The 12439-nt window shown below is 42.0% G+C and overlaps 1 protein-coding gene across 1 annotated transcript in view; it reads left to right on the top strand.

Annotated features, from left to right (window-relative positions):
- Window positions 1-12439, top strand: part of CLPTM1L (CLPTM1 like) — a 111998-nt gene that overhangs the window by 86654 nt on the left and 12905 nt on the right. Inside the window, exons 11-15 of the mRNA XM_044293052.1 lie at window positions 7058-7123; window positions 8650-8700; window positions 10225-10307; window positions 10480-10514; window positions 11997-12052. Coding sequence (XP_044148987.1) covers window positions 7058-7123; window positions 8650-8700; window positions 10225-10307; window positions 10480-10514; window positions 11997-12052 — 291 coding nt within the window. The remainder of the gene's footprint in view (window positions 1-7057; window positions 7124-8649; window positions 8701-10224; window positions 10308-10479; window positions 10515-11996; window positions 12053-12439) is intronic.

The raw sequence follows: 12439 nt of genomic DNA on the forward strand, positions 1-12439 counted from the left end.
TCTTGTCTACCTCCTTGAATTCTTCTTCTCGATACATGCGTATGCTGCAATTCCTTGCAGCCCGTATGTATTCCCCCACAGGGATCGCCCTAATTACATGCACGGGGTGGTGACTTCTGGCATTCAGTATGGAGTTACCTGCTATAATTTTTTTCCTATAGGTATGTGTTTGCACTATCTCACCGGGGCACCCATGGAGTGTCAAGTCCAAAAAAAATAAAAAATGCTCTGGGTATTTCAAATGCGGCAAGACACTTCGTGCAGGTACATGCCCGGAAAGTTAGCAGCTTTATTGCGTTTGGAATAGAGAGGGTCTATGCCCCCCAAAGGGGAGGGGATAGTAGTAGGGTTCCTGCTGGTCTGAATCTAAAAAGGGAGCTTATGTATATTTATCAATAATTATTCCAATCCCATAATTGAAGGGATATTTTATATGTATATACATGGTTTCTAGATTCCTTTTATTCTGCCACTTTTCCATACATTACATTTTTTCATAAATGTTTTTATATATTTTTTTCATGTATGCGTATGGTTCCCAAAAGATTGCGCATGGCGTTCTTTTTTTCTTCAATGCTCATGAATTCTCTGTGAATATATTGCAAGGATCCCTCTAGCATAATATATATAATTGTATCCATTGGAAAATGGTATAGCATGTGAACAGGGCCAATATTTGTCACTTTGTCACTGTCTATATTGTGTATGGCTTATTATTTATCATTTAGCGTACCGAGTGGTTCACACTGTGCAGGTCCTGATGTACTTTCCCCATATGGACCTCATTAACCGCCTCCGGACCGCCTAACGCAGATGTGCGGTCCGGAGGCGGCAGCCCTGCGCACGACGACGCATATATGCGTCATCTCGCGAGGGCCGGGATTTCCTGTGAACGCGCGCACACACAGGAACGGAAGGTAAGCGAATGGATCTCCAGCCTGCCAGCGGCGATCGCTCGCTGGCAGGCTGGAGATCCGAATTTTTTAACCCCTAACAGGTATATTAGACGCTGTTTTCATAACAGAGTCTAATATACCTCCTACCTGGTCCTCTGGTGGTCCCTTTTGTTAGGATCGACCACCAGAGGACTCAGGTAGGTCAGTACAGTCGCACCAAACACCACACTACACTACACCCCCCCCCCCCCCCCCGTCACTTATTAACCCCTTATAAACCCATGATCACCCCATATAAACTCCCTGATCACCCCCTTGTCATTGATCACCGCCCTGTCATTGATCACCCCCCTGTCAGGCTCCGTTCAGACGTCCGTATGATTTTTACGGATCCACGGATACATGGATCGGATCCGCAAAAAGCATACGGACGTCTGAATGGAGCCTTACAGGGGGGTGATCAATGACAGGCGGGTGATCACCCATATACACTCCCTGATCACCCCCCTGTCATTGATCACCCCCCTGTAAGGCTCCATTGAGACGTCCGCATGTGTTTTGTGGATCCGATCCATGTATCCATGGATCCGTAAAAATCATGCGGACGTCTGAATGGAGCCTTACAGGGGGGGTGATCAGTGACAGGGGGGTGATCACCCTGATCACCCCCTGTCATTGATAACCCCCCTGTAAGGCTCCATTCAGACGTCCGCATGTGTTTTGTGGATCCGATCCATGTATCCATGGATCCGTAAAAAATCATGCGGATGTCTGAATGGAGCCTTACAGGGGGGGTGATCAGTGACAGGGGGGTGATCACCCTGATCACCCCCTGTCATTGATAACCCCCCTGTAAGGCTCCATTCAGACGTCCGCATGTGTTTTGTGGATCCGATCCATGTATCCGTAAAAAATCATGCGGATGTCTGAATGGAGCCTTACAGGGGGGGTGATCAGTGACAGGGGGGTGATCACCCTGATCACCCCCTGTCATTGATAACCCCCCTGTAAGGCTCCATTCAGACGTCCGCATGTGTTTTGTGGATCCGATCCATGTATCCATGGATCCGTAAAAAATCATGCGGCTGTCTGAATGGAGCCTTACAGGGGGGGGTGATCAGTGACAGGGGGGTGATCACCCTGATCACCCCCTGTCATTGATAACCCCCCTGTAAGGCTCCATTCAGACGTCCGCATGTGTTTTGTGGATCCGATCCATGTATCCATGGATCCGTAAAAAATCATGCGGCTGTCTGAATGGAGCCTTACAGGGGGGGTGATCATTGACAGGGGGGTGATCACCCTGATCACCCCCTGTCATTGATAACCCCCCTGTAAGGCTCCATTCAGACGTCCGCATGTGTTTTGTGGATCCGATCCATGTATCCGTAAAAAATCATGCGGATGTCTGAATGGAGCCTTACAGGGGGGGTGATCAGTGACAGGGGGGTGATCAGGGAGTCTATATGGGTGATCACCCCCCTGTCATTGATCACCCCCCTGTCATTGATCACCCCCCTGTCATTGATCACCCCCCCCTGGTAAGGCTCCATACAGCCAGGGCAGTATAAATACCCTACATGTGACCCCATTTCGGAAAGAAGACACCCCAAGGTATTCCGTGAGGGGCATATTGAGTCCATGAAAGATTGAAATTTTTGTCCTAAGTTAGCGGAAAGTGAGACTTTGTGAGAAAAAAACAAAAAAAAATCAATATCCGCTAACTTATGCAAAAAAAATAAAAAATTCTAGGAACTCGCCATGCCCCTCATTCAATACCTTGGGGTGTCTTCTTTCCAAAGTGGGGTCACATGTGGGGTATTTATACTGCCCTGGCTTTTTAGGGGCCCGAAAGTGTGAGAAGAAGTCTGGGATCCAAATGTCTAAAAATGCCCTCCTAAAAGGAATTTGGGCCCCTTTGCGCATCTAGGCTGCAAAAAAGTGTCACATGTGGTATCGCCGTACTCAGGAGAAGTTGGGGAATGTGTTTTGGGGTGTCATTTTACATATACCCATGCTGGGTGAGAAAAATATCTTGGTCAATTGCCAACTTTGTATAAAAAAAATGGGAAAAGTTGTCTTTTGCCAAGATATTTCTCTCACCCAGCATGGGTATATGTAAAATGACCCCCCAAAACACATTGCCCAACGTCTCCTGAGTACGGCGATACCACATGTGTGACACTTTTTTGCAGCCAAGGTGGGCAAAGGGGCACATATTCCAAAGTGCACCTTTCGGATTTCGCAGGCCATTTTTTACACATTTTGATTGCAAGGTACTTCTTACACATTTGGGCCCCTAAATTGCCAGGGCAGTATAACTACGCCACAAGTGACCCCATTTTGGAAAGAAGACACCCCAAGGTATTCCGTGAGGGGCACGGCGAGTTCCTAGAATTTTTTTTTTTTTGTCACAAGTTAGCGGAAAATGATGATTTTTCTTTTTTTTTCTTTTTTCCTTACAAAGTCTCATATTCCACTAACTTGCGACAAAAAATAAAAAATTCTAGGAACCCGCCATGCCCCTCACGGAATACCTTGGGGTGTCTTCTTTCCAAAATGGGGTCACTTGTGGCATAGTTATACTGCCCTGGCAATTTAGGGGCCCAAATGTGTGAGAAGAACTTTGCAATCAAAATGTGTAAAAAATGCCCTGCAAAATCCGAAAGGTGCACTTTGGAATATGTGCCCCTTTGCCCACCTTGGCAGCAAAAAAGTGTGACACATCTGGTATCGCCGTACTCAGGAGAAGTTGGGCAATGTGTTTTGGGGTGTCATTTTACATATACCCATGCTGGGTGAGAAAAATATCTTGGTCAAATGCCAACTTTGTATAAAAAAATGGGAAAAGTTGTCTTTTGCCAAGATATTTCTCTCACCCAGCATGGGTATATGTAAAATGACACCCCAAAACACATTCCCCAACTTCTCCTGAGTACGGCGATACCAGATGTGTGACACTTTTTTGATGCCAAGGTGGGCAAAGGGGCACATATTCCAAAGTGCACCATTCGGATTTCACCGGTCATTTTTTTTTACAGATTTTGATTGCAAAGTACTTCTCAAACATATGGGCCCCTAAATTCCCAGGGCAGTATAACTACGCCACAAGTGACCCCATTTTGGAAAGAAGACACCCCAAGGTATTCCGTGAGGGGCATGGCGAGTTCCTAGAATTTTTTCTTTTTTGTCGCAAGTTAGTGGAATATGAGACTTTGTAAGGAAAAAAGAGAAAAAAAAAATCATCATTTTCCGCTAACTTGTGACAAAAAATAAAAAATTCTAGGAACTCGCCATGCCCCTCACGGAATACCTTGGGGTGTCTTCTTTCCAAAATGGGGTCACTTGTGGCGTAGTTATACTGCCCTGGCAATTTAGGGGCCCAAATGTGTGAGAAGTACCTTGCAATCAAAATGTGTAAAAAATGGCCTGCAAAATCTGAAAGGTGCACTTTGGAATATGTGCCCCTTTGCCCACCTTGGCAGCAAAAAAGTGTGACACATCTGGTATCGCCGTACTCAGGAGAAGTTGGGGAATGTGTTTTGGGGTGTCATTTTACATATACCCATGCTGGATGAGAGAAATATCTTGGCAAAAGACAACTTTTCCCATTTTTTTATACAAAGTTGGCATTTGACCAAGATATTTTTCTCACCCAGCATGGGTATATGTAAAATGACACCCCAAAACACATTGCCCAACTTCTCCTGAGTACGGCGATACCAGATGTGTCACACTTTTTTGCTGCCAAGGTGGGCAAAGGGGCACATATTCCAAAGTGCACCTTTTCGATTTCACCGGTCATTTTTTACACATTTTGATTGCAAAGTTCTTCTCACACATTTGGGCCCCTAAATTGCCAGGGCAGTATAACTACCCCACAAGTGACCCCATTTTGGAAAGAAGACACCCCAAGGTATTCTGTGAGGGGCATGGTGAGTTCCTAGAATTTTTTATTTTTTGTCGCAAGTTAGTGGAATATGAGACTTTGTAAGAAAAAAAAAATAAAAAAAAATCATCATCATTTTCCGCTAACTTGTGACAAAAAATAAAAAGTTCTATGAACTCACTATGCCCATCAGCGAATACCTTAGGGTGTCTACTTTCCGAAATGGGGTCATTTGTGGGGGTTTTCTACTGTTTGGGCATTGTAGAACCTCAGGAATCATGACAGGTGCTCAGAAAGTCAGAGCTGTTTCAAAAAGCGGAAATTCACATTTTTGTACCATAGTTTGTAAATGCTATAACTTTTACCCAAACCATTTTTTTTTTGCCCAAACATTTTTTTTTTTATCAAATGAAGAACAATAAATTTGGCGACATGTAGAACAATAAATTTGGCGAAAAATTTATATATGGATGTCGTTTTTTTGCAAAATTTTACAGCTGAAAGTGAAAAATTTCATTTTTTTTGCAAAAAAATCGTTACATTTTGATTAATAACAAAAAAAGTAAAAATGCCAGCAGCAATGAAATACCACCAAATGAAAGCTCTATTAGTGAGAAGAAAAGGAGGTAAAATTCATTTGTATGGTAAGTTGCATGACCGAGCGATAAACGGTGAAAGGAGTGTAGTGCCGAAGTGTAAAAAGTGCTCTGGTCATGAAGGGGGTTTCATCTAGCGGGGCTGAAGTGGTTAAGGTTTTTGTGGATCACCAAGGGTTAAGAGGCCACGGTTCAATGTGAAACACAGGTGCTATGTGATTGAGTAAAGGGTGTTAACCCAATGAAGTAACCAATGAGGTTATTTCCCCTCCCTGAATTTTGGGGAGGAGTCTTGAGAGATGCGTTTAAATTTTTGTACTTCATTGTGTCACGTTGTTACGACTAAGGATTCTAATCCGAAACGCGTCAACTGTCTGTATACCGGGTGGATGTATCTGCTGTAAACTACATGTTTGAATAAAGAAGACGTTTTTAGAGGACCTCTATGAGAATCCGGAGCCGTTCTTTTCCTTTCAATTTTGTGCTGAAAATGGCAGCACTGATTGGATAAAGCCAGTCTGTGCAGGCACACCCCCCCAACTGGTAACCTCCCCTCTGTACCCTTACTGATGGCTAAGAGCAATTCATTCATAACTTCTAGTAGAAATAATAAAGGAATGGCACAACATAGAGCCATAAGAATAGATGCTCCAGAATTGTTATTACATGGGGAATATATGACACTATTAAAACAAGGATATCAGGTGTGGTGAAAGGTCCTCTTTAACTTATATCCAGTGGATAGAGACTAGCTTGTTCTCACTGGAATACTGATAATCTCAATTCTTGTTTCTTGTAGCGCATGTCATATTTTCTGTCCCAAACTTGTCACTGAGAATGACTGACAGTAATTTATTTTTAGATGTAATCATATTGGCATTTTTCATTTTCCTCATGGGTTTTAGTATTTTCGAATGCAAGAATAGTGTAGTCTGCTGCACTGTCTTGCCTTCCAAAATGCCAGAACTCTTTTGGAATGCTAAGGACCCCATTTGAAGTCAAATGGATCCATCAGAATTTAGTTTGGATTGTTTGAAATTGGAGGACAACTGATTGGTCAGAAAATCTGTCAGATAATTTGTTGGTATAATACAGGCCTCAAGCTCCTTTTACACAGGACAGTATTACAGCAGATAGTCGGGAAGAACGCATTCCTTCCTGACAATCTGCTGATCGCTAGCGGAGGAGACCAGTGCATTTACATGGAGCAATCTCCTCCAGAGTATGGGGAGGAGTGATCACTAATGCCCACTAATTTTCCCCATAAGGGCTCCTTGTGTGCACACAAACGATCGGATTACCCAATGAACAAGCGTTTCACTGTGAACGCTTGTTAATAATCTGTGCGATTCCTGGCTCGTGTAAAGGGCCATTTAGCCACGTTCTTATCAGTAAGATAAGAATTGAGCTTTAATGATTGTTTAGAAGGTCAGAGATAAGGAGCCAATCAGACAACAGAGCATTGAGAAAATTCAGATCCTGCCACTAGATAAGCTGTGCAGGAAAAAACAAAAAAGACCAATTGAAAAAAAGATTTTTAGCTCAAAATAAGTACAATGCAAAAACAAAAAAAATGTCCCCCAAGGTATACATAGCCTTTAAGCTGTCCGTACATCTAGAATAGCAGCTTGGATTAAGATCAGTGAATTAATTCTTCTCTGTTTCTCTGATTTCAGGTGTGGAAGGTTAAGAAAGCCTTGAAAATCACATTCCAGTGGAGGGGTCTGATGCCACTAATCAAGGTAAGCTATTATGGCCTGGGCCAATTTCTCCCACACTAAGAAATTGATGTACAGGCCTGTGGTATGCATGGTAGAGTACCCGTAGGGATATATGGGCCCTATATTATACATTTGCTCATAAGAAGGCATGCAAAGGAATTTTTGTCAGATTCCATATGAATCGGACAGGGTGAAAATTGTGCCATTGCATTCTGTATTATGGAGGTATTTTCACCAAGCAGGCATTGCATGAAACCTAAGCATAATTAAATCTGAAATGAATCCGATAATTAAATCAGTGTGACAAGCTTGTCAATAAGATTATTCCATAAATGTCCAATAGATGTGGGTCCCACTTATGGCACCCGATTCTGTTTCAAGAATGGGTCCCATCTCTCGCTGTTGGGAATGGCCACATCTATCGGACACCCTGCAGATGTGTCCCTGTTTCGGTCTAAAAAATGGATACCGTTCATGTGCATTCCATATTTTTCTCACTTCTATTAATAGACAATTTACGTCAGCAATACAGACCAGATTAGGACATATAATAAAATTGCAGAACGTCTGCACGATCTGCAAAAAATACAGATGTATGCATGGCACATAGAATTAAATGGGTCAGTATGTTATAAGGCCCTTTTAAATGGGCTGAGGGTCAGATCAGTTACTGGGAACGAAAGTTCCTACAAATACTCATTCACAATAATTTTATTTTAAGCTCTCGCGAGCAGGGCCCTCACTCTTATTTTCTGAATTGTTTGTACATATTCCCTCTAAATTATAAGCACTGCAGAGTATGTTGGCTATATATATTGTTATTAATAGTTGCCGCATGTAACTGTGCCACCGATCACCTGACAAAAGAAGAAAAAAAAATGTTTTTGGGGAGATTCGATTGTTTATATGGCACATAAAATCACAACTTGCATCCAAACAATGAATTAGTTTTAGGCCACATTCACACGACGACATACTGCAGGTTTGCCATGTGGAATCCAGATCACAATGCGGACCCATTAACTGCAATAGGTCTGCGATCCTTAAGAAGTGCGGCACGACAGCACAGACTGGGAAGCCCACAGGCACACACAAGGGCTTCCAGGTCTATGCCTCCGCAGCAAAAGATAAAACATGTCTTTTATGTTTTGCCGCTTGTTATGGGCCCATTGAAGTCACATGGCTGGTGCCTCCGTTTTGGGCCTAATGATGAGGGATCATAATAGTGATCATCATCCCCATACAGAGGCGGTAATTGCTACATGTAAATACAGCTCACACAAATGGGCCATGATCAAGAAGAAAAGAGTTCCCTATTATTGATGATGGCCCCTAAGACCAGTCATTGCTATTTGTGTATAGAAGTATATAAGTTTGCATTTTTATGCTCTTTTGAATCTTCTCTTCTATATTTAATTTCTTCTCCCTGTACTTCGATACAAAATTGTCTCCTGTTAGCCCTGTGCTGTAGTTAAGTACATTTAGGACTTGGTAATTTTCTTAAAGATGTTCTTTATATTTCTTCATTGTGAAACTGTTTTTCATAGTTCGGAGCCTGCAGTGAATCCGAAAAGAAGACTGAAGAGTATGATACCCAGGTACGTATATGGAATGCATGGTTTTGTTGAGGTTTTAGATTACTGTCTCTAAATATAAAGCAAGGCCATACGCTGGAGGTTTTGAACAGCTAAATTCTGTCAACTTAGGGGGGTCATTTATCAAACTGGTGTAACGTTGAACTGGCTTAGTTGCCCATAGCAACCAATCAGATTCCACCTTTCATTTTTGACAGCTCCTTTGGAAAAGGAAAGGTGGAATCTGATTGGTTACTAAGGGCAACTAAGCCAGTTCTACTTTACACCAGTTTGATTAATTTTCCCCTTAGTCCATTTCCTGACAACCGTTAACGCCTTGTTGTGAGACAGAAGCTACTGATGGGCAGATATATTATTTGTTGTTGTGGTTTGAAAGTAATACCTGCTTCCTGAAAAAGAAAATTCATACTTACCTGCTCCCCACTTTGCTTATGCTGTGTCCATATTCTGGTCCCAGGAGTGTTTACGTCCGCCACTGCATGGACATGGTCACATTCCCCATTGCAGCTAATCACTGGCTTTAGGTGATGTGCTGCTTGTGGCCACATCACCACTGAAGCCATACCGATCCACTGCCGGATGTAAACACTCCATCTACCAGAACATGGACACATTAGAGAACGGGAGTGGTGGTTAGCAGGTAAGTATGAATTTAGTTTTTCAGGAGGTAGACTGCTGACATTATACAAAAAGTAATTATTATCGGAAAACCCATTTAATGACATATCTACATCCCATCAGTGGAAGCCCATACTAGGCTACAGGCCACGTTAGAGATTGGTTAATTTTCATTTTAACATTTGTCATCCACAATGACAGTCTTCACAGACCAAAGATAAATGACAGGTTATTCAGAAAATAGTCCTCTGAAACCTTTGGATATTGGCCACTTTCTGGTTACTGTTGAGCAATGTGTTTTTAAGATGACTTTATGGTACTTACTAATCTAGCCGTTGTTGATAATATGCCATTTTCTATATTTCATAAGGTATGACCCTTTTATGTGCTCCACATGCAGGTCCTGTCCATAAAATGGCTGCTGATGGAGGGTCAGTGACCAACTACATCAGTCAGCCTCCTTCATTCATATACTCTGCGCCTGTCTTCTGAACTTCCACTGTTGGGGGTTTAGTGCAGGTGTAGTTTGCTACAATGGAGAAAGCTGATTGATGTGTCTGGTCACATGAACCGCCATCTTATGGACAGGACCTCTGTGTGGACATGACTTATGAAATATAGCATACGGCACGGAATATCAACAAAGGCTATATTAGTAGGTGCCATATACTGTAGCCAAGCCATCTCCCATAATAGATGATTAACAGTAGCCAGAAAGTGACCAACCACTAAGTATGCACAGATAAAGTCAACAGTTTGCTAGTGGGTTTGTCTGTGTTATGGGCTACAGTGGATTACGTTGTAAGCTGTGTGCTTCGTTAGTTATTCAGACCCTTACCATTTCTTTTGGTAGAGCAAGCTGTTGTATGTCATATATGATTTCTCAGAAACATTCTTTTTTCTTCTAAGGCTATGAAATACCTGTCATACTTGTTATACCCTCTGTGTGTGGGGGGAGCCGTTTATTCGCTCCTAAATATAAAATACAAAAGGTAAGATCCTTGACTTTGTTAGTACACCTCTGCTTATGGCAGCCATCTTGCCATTTTTTTTGCCAATGTAATACTCTCATACAAACCTGCAGTTTACAAGATAAATTGTTCTATAAACCGTACTGTAGTTCCGTAATGAAATGCCTTTAATTTTTACATGTTTTATTTACAGCTGGTATTCTTGGCTAATAAACAGCTTTGTGAACGGTAGGTGATCTTTTTATTTTGCCTCCACATTCAAATAATGGCCCCGTTTTACTGATGTGTTTGGCCCTAAAATCTGTCTAAAAAGATAGCTCAAATTGGTGTAGTTTGGAGCAACTAGAGTGTCTACACATTTTGCAACTTGCTGGAAAGCAGGAGGGGGCTAAGATGTGCAAAACAATTCTGGTGTAAATCTTTCTCAAAGTAAGGCCTCATGCACACGGCCGTGTTCCGCGGCCGAGAGCAGACCGTGGAAACCCGGCCGGGATTCCTGCTGACAGCATGAGCGCACGGCGTCATTGGTTGCTATGACGCCGTGCGCTTCATGCAGCCGCTGCTGTACAGTAATACTATAGTATAGTGTATTACTGTACAGCAGCGGCTGCATGAAGCGCACGGCGTCATAGCAACCAATGACGCCGTGCGCTCATGCTGTCAGCAGGAATCCCGGCCGGGTTTCCACGGGCCGTGTGCATGAGGCCTAAGCCTGCTAATTTTTGATATACAACCAGAAAAAAAGTGTCTATCCCTGCACCACATTGATCATCCATCCTGAGGCACTGTGATGAACCTGGTGCAGGTCTAGACAGCCTATCTAAGCTCCATCTGTAGGATTAGTATATCTGGACCATTATATCTAGAAATGTTAAAGGTGTTCTCTGTTTGTTCAAAATATGGAAATTAGGGTGGGTTCACATGTTTTTTCCATCTGTTTAACGTATGTAAAAAATAAATAAAAAGGATGCATTAAACGAATACCTCAGACTGATGATGTTCAGTAGCATCCGTTCACCATGGTAAATAAAACGTATATTTTTTTTACCGGACTGTGCAGAATACAGGAACGTGGTGTGCTGCGTATTTGTATCCTTTTTTTTTTTTTTGTACGGTATACGTCAAACCGAGGCAGTAAACATTATGTGAAACCACCCTAAAAGGGAAGACTTTCTTAGCAGTTGCATAAAATGTTATTATATTTTTGGCAATAAATTTGACCTGTCTTGTCCCTTTTTATGATAGTCAAGAGAAAGGGTCGTGCCCAAATTGTATAATCTGACAAATTATGTAAAACTTCCCAAATTATCAATGTACATGTACAAGAACCATGAGGTGGCATAAAAAAGAAGTGTGTCTAGCATGACGTGATATGTTCATGCATCTTAAACCTATATTAATCTTTTGCAATGTGCAAGCGCTAACGCATACATTTGATAAATCTAATTTAACATTATAATTTTGGCTAAGTACGCAGATAACAAACACATGCCAACATGATCCTGCTGTTCGTATGTAGTTCACACTTGTTTTTCTTCTTCAGATGTAGTGCTGCTGTATCTGTTCTGCTGGCTGTAATTACCTAAATTCTGCCACATATATATAGTTTTCTTTTAAGTAATTTGTAGAGATAAGATCTTTGGAATACATTTATTTTGTATGTATGCATACATTTTGCATCCAATTTAGTTAATGTCTTGTTTTTTACAGGTGTTTATGCATTCGGATTCCTCTTCATGTTGCCTCAGTTATTTGTAAATTATAAGGTAAAAATTTATTATATGTATGTGTGTGCATATAGACTGAATGGGCACATTATTAGAGACTCCTGCCCTTTCGTGATTGGGGCTTTCCTGTATGGAAATAAGATGTGTAACCCCAAGATACACCATAAAACGAAGTGAGCACATCAGTTTCAGTAAAAATCCACGTTAGAAATTGAAAATTGAGCAATGTCAGAGGCTTTAAACGGAGCATGGTCATCGGTGCTAGGTTAGCCAGGGCTGATAGCGAACCTTCAGGATGTACATAACTTGACAGATTAAGGGGGTCAGAGGAGATCAAGAATTGTTCTGATGAACAGGCAGTGCAGAGTCAGGCATATAGCATCCAAATCCAATGCTGGTGCTCCAACTAATATGTCCAAGAGCACA

Source organism: Bufo gargarizans, chromosome 5 (assembly GCF_014858855.1).
Source record: "Bufo gargarizans isolate SCDJY-AF-19 chromosome 5, ASM1485885v1, whole genome shotgun sequence".
Lineage (NCBI taxonomy): Eukaryota > Metazoa > Chordata > Amphibia > Anura > Bufonidae > Bufo > Bufo gargarizans.